The sequence below is a fragment of the Siniperca chuatsi genome, linkage group LG5 (assembly GCF_020085105.1).
Source record: "Siniperca chuatsi isolate FFG_IHB_CAS linkage group LG5, ASM2008510v1, whole genome shotgun sequence".
NCBI lineage: Eukaryota > Metazoa > Chordata > Actinopteri > Centrarchiformes > Sinipercidae > Siniperca > Siniperca chuatsi.
This window is the reverse complement of record NC_058046.1, coordinates 6,378,348-6,392,645: the sequence shown is the minus strand read 5'-3', so window position 1 is coordinate 6,392,645 and position 14,298 is coordinate 6,378,348. Positions and strand designations below refer to the sequence as shown.

At 39.2% G+C, this 14,298-nt stretch overlaps 1 protein-coding gene across 2 annotated transcripts in view; it reads left to right on the top strand.

Annotated features, from left to right (window-relative positions):
* The window catches only part of nr6a1a (nuclear receptor subfamily 6, group A, member 1a), a 93,568-nt gene that overhangs the window by 39,012 nt on the left and 40,258 nt on the right, over positions 1-14,298 (top strand). The window contains exon 3 of one of the 2 annotated variants that reach the window (XM_044196264.1): positions 9,401-9,424. The exons of the other annotated variant lie outside the window; for it this stretch is intronic. Coding sequence (XP_044052199.1) covers positions 9,401-9,424 — 24 coding nt within the window. The remainder of the gene's footprint in view (positions 1-9,400; positions 9,425-14,298) is intronic. 2 annotated transcript variants of the gene reach the window in all.

Below are 14,298 nucleotides of genomic sequence, written 5' to 3'. Positions count from 1 at the left end.
AAATACTGCTCCAGCACCGATTGCCTCCCAGTTAGACTGAGATGATATTAAAGCAGATACCGCTGCGGATGTCAGGACAGCAGAGTCACTCCACCTATCCACATCCCTCGTCATCTGAACTTGCATGTTGTTTACTCACCTGAATCACATCACTCTACATGTAGACCCATACAGATCTGTTCTCACCAGTTTTGGCAAAGTTAAGGACTCAATTTTCTGTTCTGTTCTGACTTACTTATATTGTATTTTAGTGCAGTGAATCACATAATACAGATTTGTTGTCACTGACATGTCTTTCTTTTTCTTCTGTCAGACATTATGCTGGAGAAGTAGAGTAGTATTTGAAGACAGCTTCTGGAGTCACCCGTGATGATAAAATGGTGCAGAATTGTTAAAGTCAGATATCGGTATCGGCCAATATCTGCCTTGTTGACTGCCTATCAGCCTATCGGCAAATAACAAGACATTCACCGAGGTCAGTGGCCGATGCTTATCTGTTTTGTCGCATCAATTTTGCGCTGGCTAAATGTGTTGGTTATTTGCGGTCGGACTCAGACAACAGTGCTAGCATACTCAGCTGCAGATGCGGAGAAGAAGCCACTGGATGGGCACACGACTCTGGCATGACGTAAGAGGGCAACAGGTGCTGTGCGCACATGTAGTTTGTTTTCAAGTGAAAGAAAATGTCGGCAGTGTGGGAGTATTACACTGTCTCGGAGAAAGATCAGCGATATGCAGTTTCCTGACATCCAGTGACATTTCAAGAGGAGGTATTACAAGCAAGAATTTTAACACATCAAATCTCATCACCCATTTGAAAAACAGACATGAAGAAGTGTACAATGATTAACTGAAAGCGGATAAAAGACAAGAGATGAACTGGACACCAAGAAAGCACAAACCACCAGCAAGACTCAGTCCTTGATAACTACAGCATTTGATTTATTGGGCTATGTAAGTACTGCAAAATTCTTTTTATTGAGTAGGTAGTTGTTTAGCAGGCTAAAAAAGGCTTTTGAAGCAGTTATTTTAAAAAAAGAAAGAAAGAATCTTTTTCATGTGAAAGAAGATTATATTAAGGGTTGTTTCATAAATTTGTATGATTGAATTTGCTCATTCAAGGATTGTGTAATGAAGGGCTGAATGACTTTAAAGCAGATTTCTTTGTTTCCCTGGCACAAAAGGCGGAATAAACAACACAACCAAAAAACATCAGCTATTGGCCAAATTGTTAATTTAAACTTCAGTATCGTGTTTCACAATCGGTGTATCCCTAATTTATACACATTTTGGGCTTGTTTTTGTTTCCAACATTGCGTTTTATTACAGAAAAGGCTGTTAAGTGAATGCTTTAGAATGGTTGTCTATTTTTCTAAAATACATATTTTACTTATAGGATATGAGGGGCTCCCTATTAGCTTGTCACCCAATTTCTTTTAGAGCTAGCTGCTTTCATATTTATAACAGTTTTTAGGATGTGAATATTATGCATGTTGACTGCATGGCCGTACCCACTATTGAGGTCCCTGAGGTCCGGACCTTGGTATTTTTTCCGAGGTGAAAGGTTGTGAAATAATTGCCTAAAAATAACTTTACTTTGGTGCAGCAAAAATATGCGCCAAGATTATGGACTTGGTCATCTGATCACTGTCATGGCATCCATCATGATGCCAGCTAGTTAGTTTCACTTGAGTGAATTAACTAGCTAGCTACCCAGCTAACGTTAATTCCATCCATCCAATGGTAGACTAAAAGTTGAAATGTTTGTGTAAATGGTTGAAATTCATGTTAAAATGAGGTACCCCTATATATTTTTATTTTCATTGCAATATTATCTTGCGGGGGCCGGTAACATTTACATATAAATATCAGTTGACCCTGTTTTTACTTTCTTCACTGAGACAGACAAAAGTGAAACTGTCAATCTAAGCTCAGCTTTGTGAAGGGAAGAGATATGGGACAAGACGTGGAGACTGAGAGAAAAAGAAAGAGGAAAGGTAGCAGGTACTGCCCACTGGGCCCAGGATAGGAATAGCAATATGTCCCTGTGCTGTTCAACAGAAACAAAAACTGACCTGATCCAATTCAAACAATGTAATTACCACAGAGATGTATATGTTCTTTGGTAATTACAGTGGAACCTATAGGCTCAATTTGACAACAACAGAAACACCTAGTATAATTATTGTGTAATAATATAGTATTGTTGTATAAATTTATGAATGTATAACACACATTTTGCTTACGTTTATGTACTGTTTGAGACACATTTCTATAATTCAAATCCAAAATGATGCAAACTCAAACACAAAGATGAAATAAAGAAGGTATATAATTTTACTAAATTATTTGTAATACACTTTGACTGGCAGTGAGTACAGAGGGTGAGCGAGAACAAAGGGTAGATGGTGTCTGTAGTGGGAATTTCCCTTTACTTTAATTAAACATTCATTTTCAGATGTTTCGTGATCATTTTAGCCTCTTCTGTATTTACAGTTTGTAGTGTGGATCATTCATTGCAACATTTAACCTGATTCTCATGTATTACTGCTTGACAGATTATTTATGTTACTGCCCACTGACATATGGTTTTAAAGTTATTGTTATCCAATTTTTGTTCTCCAAACATCTTAAAATGCACATATTTAGATCAGGGAAATCAAAATTTCCCCTCTAGCAAGCTCAGTTTTTGGACCTCGGTATTTCTAAAACCCTGCGTACGGCCCTGGTTTACTGTGCCTCTTCACAGAGGCAAATATTGAATTATAATGGCAGCATTCCTGGTAAGAAATTTAAGAAGCAGTCAATGTTTTACTGAGTCAGATATAAGATTGATTTATTTATCTGTTTCTGTCCACTACAGGGATATAGGTCCAAGACATGCAGGTGAAAACTTCTAGCCTAGCTTAATCAAAAGTAAAAAGATACACCATTAAATGCATCTATTGCTATTGCTATTGTGTTTCACAAATGAGAGAAAAGTCCACTCTCCACGAATGGTTCATAACTATATTTTGAATATTAATTACTATGATGTCGCTTGCATACTGTATAGCATTTAGCTACTCAAAAAAACTAACTCAGCTGAAACGTGAAGACGTGAAGATAATCCAGCGAGATATTGATTTTCATACACATATGCCCTTCATTGAATATGTTTTCCTTTGACATAGGCTTTCCGACAGCTTTGCTGTTGTTAGAAGCTAGGTGTAATTAAGAATTTATGCTGGCCACCGAGCTAGCAGTTTACCCCTGCTTCCAGTTTTTGTGCTAAGCTAGGCTAAAAACATCCTGGACCTGGACGAGATGAAACTGAGATCTTCTCACCGGCTTCTGCTTTAAAAAGCAAAACATTTCCCAAAATGTTGGACTGTTCCTTTAAGGAATACAAGTTATGGTTATGCGTTAGTTGAAAGCCACAATTTCTCAGTGACTTTCATTATTTTTTGTATGGCCATGGCTCAAAATGCATCTCCTCCCTTAACACTCAACACTATGCCTTCACATTAGCGTGTTGTTGTGTATCGAACACGGCATCTTGGTAAGGGATCAGCTAATTATCCTGGCAGGCTTCTCTCTAAAACACCTCTTTGTTGTGCTAATGCGCTCTCTGTGATAGCATCTCCATCCATATCCTTCTCCATGTGTACAGATAACCTGGAAGGGGTGGAGGGTGTATGTAGGGCACTGGGTAGTGGGGGTCGGAGGGTATGTTGTTGCAGCATGTCTTGCAGCTGTGCCTACGATGACAAGGCTGTCCTCAACCTGCCCTCAGCCAGACTAAACACAACACACAACTTTACCTGCAGGGCTTCCTGCCTGCCTTCCCATCTGCAGTTTCACTTGACGTGACTTTGGTAAAGATGCGGTGCTGTTTTGGGCTATAGTTAAAGCCGCGATGCCTCTCTGCTGAAGTCTGATTGGTAGGTTTGCTGCTCGCCGATGTGCACTGGCCTGATTGAATTCACTGAACCAGGTTTTTGTGCCCATAGCAGTTCTGAGGGAGTAATGCATGGTCTTTCTGGGCCACATGGAAACTAGGTCACTGTGCTGTGCTGTGCTGTGCTGTGCTGTCAGTCGTGTCTCTCTCTTGTTGTATGTGTGTGTGTGTGTACAATAAAACTGTAAAATAGGGCTTTTACATAAGGATGGGATGTGTTCCACAGATATGCAATATTGCTGTTGCGGAGATTCTCTCAAAGTGCAGCACAACTCCCCCACCACCATCCCCCACCCCCTCCCTGCGATGCCACACTGGGAGAGAACGAGATAGAAAGAAACAGGGAGAGAGAGAGAGTGAGAGAGATGAAATTCTCATCCTTGGTTCAGATCCCTAAGAACGCTTGGGAAGGCAGGATCTTATTATCACAGCAAATTTGCAATGTGCAGAGTGGAGGAGATTAGATGCGTCTTGCCTTTGAAGTGTATTTTCCAACCATTGTGCGATGGCAAATTCCATCAAGTGTTGGAGGGAGCCGTGATAAGAGGCACGGGTTATGAATGCTGCGGCATTAAAAGCCGTCATTTGAGCAATAAGATGAAACACTCAAAAACTCCTGCTAAATGAAAAATATTTCCCCTCATTTCAGCACTGTCATTCATAAATGTGTTGTGGAAAAGCCACAGATACTAAAATAACAAGGTGCATTGGATGGCCTGAATAAATATGTCAAAATATGTGGAATATGGATTATACTTAATGTAAATGACAGGGTATTGGCCTTTGAATAGGGGACTCCCATCTATTTTTCTCTCCTTTTTCAGAGTTGTTCTCCCAATCAGCATCATTCAATTCTGCTCTGAATCAAATGATCCTAGATTAGATTGTTTAAGTCATTTCTCTTTTACAAATTCTCATCTACTGAAATTAATTAAAATCAGGTTTAATCCACATGTGATGCTAAATTTTGGTTTGCCCCCCCCCAAACCAAGGGTTCTTCAGGGGCTGGAGAGCTACAGGGTAGGAGGACATCCCCAGGGGACCAAGCTGAGGAGTGACATCCTCGGCCTGGGCCTCAGATCCCGTTGCAGCTTCAGACCAAACACAAACAGTGCAGAGCTGCTGGAGGTGTCTCAACACGCACACTGCTTCTACAGTTGGTCTACTTTGTCTTGTTCCTCTTTGACATCAAAGATCATTGCAGCCTAGGTGCACAATGCCAAAAATACTGAATAAATCATATATTAAATGATAATAATCCAAATTTCCATTTCTTTGGCTCTTAAGTGCTCATTGGTGTGGGGGGGTAGCTGTGTCTAGCAGCTAGTAGCTATAAGTCTGTGGGTTAGCTCATCACTTTGCTGTGCATGTACTATTGCAGGAAAAAAGCTACACAGACTATATCACTACATTTACATACACTTAAGTAATGTGGTTATTGTTGGCTTCCTGTAGTAATTTTATTTCTTAAAATTTGTGTAAACCAGAAACCTCCTTTGTATTATCAGCGTTAGGGATTAGAAAAACATAGTCAACACTGCTAGATTTCTGCTGACTTCCTGGCCACGTATACGCTTAACAAGGTTTCTTATGGGGCTTTTATGGGTGCATGTGAATGACGAATACTTCAGAAAATAAGTATTGATTTGAAGTTTATTGTTTTAGTCATGTGGAGGGACTGCATCTATATATTCTCCCCCCCCATTACACTAAAAAAGCTCAGAGAGCTTGTGTAACGTAGCGAACTCGCTGCTCGCACACATCTCCCAGCTGGAACTCGGACATTCGAGGCGGTAGTGATGGGCGATACCGCAAACTTTGGCTTTGATCCGATACCAAGTAATACAGGGCCAGAATTACCAATATCAATACCAATACCGATTATTATTAAAAGCGGCTCATGTACTTTCATGTAGGGGAGAGCATTGTGTTATGATTTATGAGGTGAATGCATCATAATGGGCTAAATCTGAATACGTTTCCATGACCACTAAATGATTTGCCAAAGGTTAGCAATAATTGTAAGGTTAGCTGCCACCTGTGAGACCTGGGTTTGATACACACATCGCAGTTAGCAAAGTTTTCATTCACAGCTGTGAAATAGTTCCAAATGATGATCGTATTTCGTGTCAAAAGCTCAATTCCACAAAGTCCAGCTAATATTCAGGCTGTTTAGGTAGATGTTAGTATTGTCTAGAGAACAGAAACCAGTGTGACAGGCATGTACTGTAAAAAAACAAAACAAAAAAAACTGCCAGTCACCTGCTGTGAAAATGTAAACTACATTAGCTATAAATTACTGTTTTTATTTCTGTAGCTCGGTGAGGATTGGTAGCGAAATCAGTTTCACTGTTGAATATTATTTGAAGACCCCCATTGCCCCAGTGTGTCAGGTGCATTCACAAAGTAAATCCACCTGTTAGCAAAATGCTAGTGGAACCCAATAGAAGCTTGTTTAGCATCAACTTTGAACCATAACAACAGGACAATGTTTGTGTGCATGTTTTTGAATGTGCTGGTGAAAGCATTGTTTGTATGCTGTGTGTCTAGAGATCGTATTGTCAAAAATGTTTTTAGCTATCTTCAAAAGACTACAGACTTGTCTGACTTGACTGAATTTGGTCAGTTTTGTGAATTCTGACTTTCCAGCAAACCTTTGTCTCTGCTACTTACTTAGCAAGAAAGCATGGCATTACATTGTTCCTTTGCTTACTTAACAAATGCTGACGGAATATGTGAAGAAATGTTGTTTGGGAGTATAAAACTGCAGTATAGTGACACACAAGGTGGAACTGCTGTCTCTCAGAACTTTGTGCAACACTTGGCACAAAGGCGCGGAAAATCTATAGAAGAGTGAGAGGGGCCAAACAATCCTTACTTCTACATAATATACTTCATTGGTTACCTGGTCACTTGAAAACTATGTGTTTTGTCTGGCATTCAGCACTGGCCTTCATCAAAATAATTGGATTTTAAGAGGAGACTGTATGTTGGTCTGCCTTGCGTGGCAGGAATCGAAGATTCAGACAAGAGAGGACGCTTTCAGTAACACTGTGATTGGTTCTTCAGTCAGATACTCTTTCTCAGATGCTCCCCACATGCTGCTGGTGAAATATTGAGTTGGTTTTTGGGGAAGCCTTCCCACCGAGCTTGGCTGGGGTATTTTTAGACTACAGTCTCTAAGTGGAGGTCTGAGAAACAACACTTATGGGGCGGGGGGGCACTCCCTTTTCACCACTTATCCCCCACCCTTCATCTTCCCCTTTTCCTCATTTCTCTTTTCCTTTTCATCTGTCTCCGGATTGGCTTGTACGCACCCTTCAAGGGTTGCTTAAAGTTATCTCAGAGGATAAATGTAAGAATGATGTTTTGCGTTTCCTCAGTCATGTGGCGTAAATACTGTGTCTGCATCATTAAAGGCTTCATGAACTGTTTTATATATGAAGGCTTTAAGTCTCCACGCTGACAGATTCCTCCCAGGTGTTTCCATTTCTGCGTCCATATGTGTTTATATGGACACATCGCTCCATCCTTCTGTTTTCTTGTTGAAGTGGAACTATAGCAGCGCTGTATGCACATTTGCAAGTGCCCCCACAGAATAATTCATTTGATGCTTTGATAACTGATAATGGACCAGGTAAGGTATAATTCATATGCCCCAGATCTCTTTAGAGAGTCTGTGGCTTCCACAAACAAAGTGTCCCACTACCTCCCTGAGTACACCACTCTTTCAAGACTCTTGTCTGGTTGAAGAGGGACCATTTATTATTTAAATCACTCCATAATTCATCCATTCCCCACCAATACACCCTCCATTGCTCAATCCTCATCTAGTGCAAATTAGCATGAGCTCTGTATCTGTATGTCTGAAAACAGAAGAGAGAAAATAAGCAAGCTGAAAGAGATAGCAGCAGCTCAGTCCAACGGAGACGGCTCAGTGTTTATTTATACCGTCCTCCCTGTGATGTGATGCTGTGTGACATATTGAGTCTAATTTGTAGCCTAAAGAACCAAACAGCTGTGGCTTATTTTGTTTAGCTGTTGTTCGGGTGATGTCACCATTTCTGCCTCGTAAGGCTGCCTCGCTCTCGGCGCTCGGTGTGAGGATGTCAGGAGCATTACGCTAAGCTACTGATGAGGAGGGCAGGGGTTGTGTAGCCTTTAGATTAATCTGATCAATCAACCGAGGCTGTTATGTGCAGTTTTTAAGACATCCATTAACCAGTGTTAAATATTCATACATACACTTTTGCTATATTTGACATTAAATTTTTTTTTTTATGTAATGAATAATGGTTTAACAGGCATTGTATGACAATGTTTTGGGGGGGTGGAAATAGTACTAATTGTAGAAGAACTACTGCCGTTTAAAGGGTCAGTCTACCCAAATGACAACCCATTGGTATCTAGCCATACAGGTTTTATTTACCTTGGTAATGAGATGGGTTTTCACCAAAAAAGTAACTGGGACTTTTTTTCTGGAAAAATGTGTTGTTGAATTTTTTTAAATGTAAATGTTCAATCCAGAAATTTAGTTCCATGCACTTCCATTTTATTATAAAGACTGCCTCCTATGGAGGGACAGGTACCTCAAAAATTGGACAAAACAATGGTAGGGGAAATCTTTTTTGTAGTTTAATGACAAACTAAACCAAACACAAAGAAAAAAATCTGGCATATTTTGGCGCAAACTCAATCTGCTCAGGATGACAGTGAAATGTGCTTGACAGCCTGGAAAAGGCTATTAAGTGACCTTGATTTAATTGTTTTTTGTCTGCGTATTGTTTCAAAGGTTAAGAATGAACTTTTACATATATTTTGTCGGTTGAGCAATATGCACATTTGTGTGAGTGCAGTTACCCACAGGCACATACACAAGCACAAAGACCTTGATTCTGCAGAGCAGTTGCTTCATTGCTTTATGCAATATGTATTTGCTTATATAAGCTGCCCAAAACAGGACTTTTATAATGTGGATTTTTTAAATATATATGTAAAGTGATATTTCTCATTTAATTAAATTAATTGAGTTTGACATTGGTAGGGACATGTCCCATCTGTCCACCCAAATCTACGCCCATGAATTTGGGTGAACCAAATCTTGTTAATTGTGACTCTGTAACATTGTAGACAACTCCAATGTACACGCTCCTTTTCCAGATAAGACTTCCAAAGTACAAACAAATAATCGGATATTTGAACAAATTGATATTTCAGAAATGAACTCTGGAATCACCTATCTGACACTGATTTGCCTGCAACACTGCACTGGGTTCATTATGCATACCTGTTCCTTCCTGCAGTACAGGCCTCAGCATGTCGGGCCAAGTGTCTCCACTTAGCACATAGACATAATATTACCAGTGAAGTAGGCTAGAGCCTCACTGCTTAAATATGTCCTGACATTCCATCTCTATTGATCATGTATATTGATAAGGGTTTTGTTTTCTGTTTCCACAGATACAATCAATGAAAGTAATCTGGGTAAGTGGAATACTCTGAGTTTTGATCATATGAAGTGCTATTTGATGAAGGTTATCTAATTCGTCAATAGATTGATATGCTGCAGTGTGATGTTTTTCTAATACTACCAGCATTAATGCTACTGTAATAGCAGTACTGCTACTACTAGTGGTTTAGTCTAGGAAGTAGTGGGCAAACTGTCAGTTTATGAAGCAATATGCTTGGTTTTCAGTCTTTTTGGGTTTTTTTTTTTGTTGTTTTTTAATTACCGAATTTGTCTTATTTTCCATTCTGAGTTAATAGACATTATAAAAACATGCATGGTGATGAACCTTGCAGATACCCTGAATGTTTGTCTAAGAAAGTTGTCCAGAATTTGTAGTTATTCTGTTCCACCCTTTGGCATCATTATCTGCCCAGTGACACATTTACCAGGTTGTGCTCCTTCTCCTCGTTAGCTTGGTTGGTCTTCGTGGCACTTTGTGACATTAGCTTGGTTCATACTGCTGACTCACCCACCTGCTCTGTGGAGCTTTCATGCTTGTTGGCAGGCTCATTTTTTAACATACTCAATGCATATATCTGTCCTTTGTTACTCTTGACTTCTGCCATTCACAGTTTGTTTTGTTGTGGGCATTTAGAAAATCCTTGCGTGTCACATATAGTGATGGTAGTATTTAAATCCTCTACTTAGGTAAACGTAGCAATACCTCATTGTGAAACACTGTTTATTACAAGCAGAAGTTATGCATTCATAATTTTAGAAAAGTAAAGTACAGGAGTATTCTTAGCAAAATATACAAAAAATAAGTACTAATGTAGAATGGTCCCTTTCAGAAAGTTGTTATATATTCTTATTGACACATCAACATGTAAGTAGCTGGTTGAAGTGAAGCAACATGGCGACCTCTGTGGAAGGGGACCTGCTCTCTATGTAGATAAAAATGGCTTATTCTAAGGTAATGAAAACACAAATCTTATATTCTAATTAAAAAATACTTATGAATATTATATTCCATTTCTGCCAACAGCTCCTCCTAAATGTTACACACTGGACCTTTAAGTACAGTACTGAGTATATATACTACTTATATAGTTCATTTCCACCACTCGTCACGTATACTACATCGCTGGGTAGTACTACACTACACCACTGTTATTACTGCTACAACTATGCTACTTAGGCTATCACTACTACTTCCACCACCACTTTACTCAATACTTTGTCCAGGCTTATTGGCCATTTTGTTACATAAAGCTTCGGGCTCAGGTCGGGTTCTTGTTTGGGTAATTTCAAAAGTACTTTATCAAGAAATTTCTCTATTGTAGTTTTATCAAGATCACTGTAATTTAATGTGTGTTTTTGTTTATGTTCAAGTCCACCTTATTATGCGGAGTACATTATGATGATACCATCTCACTTTAGCTCAAAATACATGCCTTTTTACTCCCCCTTAAAAATTATATATATATATATATATATATATATATATATATATATATATATATATATATATATATATATATAAAATTATTGTATAGCCACCATCTCATTGTCTTTGTATTTTAAAACATTTTTTCTTTAAAGATATTTTTGGGGCATTTTTTGAGTGAGGTGAAGAGGCAGACAGGAAATGGGGGGAGAGAGAGGGGGGCATGCCATGCAACAAAAACCACCAGCTGGAGTCTATCCGGCGTCGTTGCAGTTCTATGGTATGCACTGTAATCATTTTGCTACCAAGGTGCTCCCATTGTTCTTTTATTTAATAGCTTATATATAAAGAAACATCATCCTTCCTACCTTCATGTATCCATACTTAATCAATGACAGCGATCAATTCATCAAACTTGCTGTTGTTGGCGACGCTTAATTTTTTAATTTAATTACCAGTAACGTTACGACTCTAATCATAAACTGTCTGCGACTTACAGCGTGAAAGTGGGTCCACTTGATTACTATCCCGGCGTACGCTGGTGTCGCATCAGCTGGGCAGAGTTCATTCGCATTATCAGTTTTAAATTAGTTTTTTACTGCGTGAGAAAATGGACGTGTGGCGTGAGAGAGTGTGAAAATCTTTTTATTTAGTGGTTTTTGGGAAAGGGAATGCATGATAATAAACACTATTATATCCAACATCTACTAGAGCAGAGAGATCTGGTTTAAAAGAGATGAGTGAAGTCCAGGTCATTTCTCAGGCTCTTTCTATATTGTCACAACCAGTCAGGTAGGTATGGGCCTGTACCGGTTATAATGTATGATTAAAACAGTGATACAAGCTGTGGGCTACAGCATGGAGGCTTGTCACATTCCTGCGTTCCACCTATTGCAGGGAGGAATGTTCCTGGGTAAACCTGCCTCAGTGCTGTTTCCCAATAATGCTCATATACAGCACATTACTTGGAGAGCGAAAATGTAATATATGGGTGTTGTTCTATATGTCATTGTTGCTCTTTAGTGCAATCTTTAAGGTAATATGTGACATTATACCTGACAAGTACATTTTTATTTTGATACCCTCAATCACATTACTATAACACCATAAAACTAGCTCGAGAAGGCTTTAAATGAGCTGTTTAATATCAAATTTGTGTAAACCATAAATATGTGCCAAATGAAAAACGGTTTTCTTGTAGAAATTACAATCAGAATCAGAACAGAATCAGAAATACTTTATTGATCCCCGAGGGGAAACTCTTTTGTTACAAGATGGGATATGGGATGTCTATGGCAGCAAATCCACAGATGTTGGCAGTTCAAAGCCATAAAACATGTGGTGTGTTTTAAAAACAGACATTATAACGTGGAGCAGGCAGGGTTGAAGGGACAGGGCCTTTCAGAGCAGCAGGTACAATATATATCTTTTGAAATCAGAGAAGAGTTAATCGCAAAAAAGTGTTAGCATCTGCGTTGTAGGAAGCAGCATCACATAAATGTAGCAGTAAAGCCAACAGAAGATGTACAGTTATATTGCCAAAGAAGCAATTCACCACTCGCAAAAAGAAAATCCAAGGTTATCTGAACTTAATTTCTCAATGACTGGTAAAAATGAGCAGTAAAAAAAGAAAATTAATCAATTGTTTAAGTAATTTTCCGAGAAAAAAATGCCAAAATGTTTATGTTTTTAAGTTCTCAAATGTGACAGTTCACTGCTTTTCTTCCTGCTTTCTTATCCAATTGAATAGGGTTTTGGGCTCTTGATGAGATAAACAAGACATTTAATGACATCACCTTTTGCTCTGGGATACTGTAATGGGAATTTTCACAGTTTTCTGATGTTTTGTAGACCAAACAATTACAGTCAGACTATGTAGCTTTTACTGAACAGCAGTTACTGTGGCCACAAGTGTCACTTATGGAATAATGGCACATTGAATTTCCATTAATTTCTGGTAATGTAACAGTAGCACCTCCACAAATGGAGAGGAGTCATAGGTCAGTGAACTGACTCAGTAATGCCAGTTACACAGCGATACTGATCTAAAATTAGTCACGGTAAGCTACTTACCAGACCAAGCAAGGCTGTAGCAGCAAAAATTGAATAAGGGTACAATTCTTCTTTCAAAAGTGGGTTAGGGTCACTTTAATCGATTAATTGACTGATTAAGAATAATCCGCAGATTAATCGATAATGGAAGTTAATGTTAGTTGCCACCATAGAATATACTGCCATCATATTTTTTTTTTTTACGTTAAATGTCCCAAATCAGCTGCAGACAGACAAATCAAGAAATCTGAACATGTTTATAGTTGGTTGGAAAAAATATATGCTGCCGCGCTCATTACACTTCATTTTCAAGTAGCAGTAACTAGGTCAAATACTCTTGAATCTTGCTATTGCTGTTTGGCGTGTAAAAACAGCAATGTGTACTTAAAATTAGAATCTTTTGAAATGATTTCTGGTACAATTTCTCATCATGTCACAACCTGGATGGCATTCCTTTTACCTGAAACGTGCGCATCAGCCTGCAGGCCCTCCTAACGTTGAGGTAAGACAGAGCCAGTCAGTTACCTCTTTGTCTCCACACCGAAACCAGTGCGACTGGCCTCTCCTAGTGTCCCTGCCTCCCTGATTAGAGGTCTCCTCAGGGCGTAATGACAGAATTGTGTTCCTGTCAGTTCCTGCTGCTCAGAGTGGGCTAATAGTCATGTTAGCCCACGCAGCATGTCATTAGCTCTCCACCCGTAGCCCAATCAGGGGCAAGTCTGTCATTTCGAGGCTAAATCACAGGGCAGGCAGGCTGGAGATCAGTCACACCGGTGCTCTGAAGCTCCAATGTTTCCGCCCACCCTTCCTCGCCGCACTTAATATGCACTGACTTACACATAATGCATTAACATGGAGGAATTACTGCGACATGGGATAGAGGAGGCAAATGGAAGTCAAAGAGAGGCACTTTGATCGGTCGCTGATACAGAGATCATTCCATCAAAATCGTAATTTGAAACACACTGCTCATTTCTGACTGTGATTGGATGATTCATGGTTATCACTCGGATGATTAACAGGCTTGCGTAGCATCTATCAGAGCTTGGGCTAATCTGCTTTGATTATTAGCCTCTAAGCCTTCCTTCCATGCTGGGCTTGTCGAGTACAGAGTGATGAGAAATTACACTCTGCTCATATTTTGTATTAATCTATCTGTGCTTACTTGTCAAACTGATAATTGCATCGCCCATACAGATCACCCCCTCAAGAATGTATTTGCAGTGTTTTTTTCTAGCCTCACACATGCAAAAATTACTTCACACTTGTGTTTAATATTACAGTGTATTAATCAATTATTGCAGTGTAAATACTTATAATTAATAAGCTTAATAATCAAGTTATTTCCTCTCAAACCACAGTGTGCATGTCTCTTACATTTGTTTGGACTGGTTTTTAAGGGTACGTAGT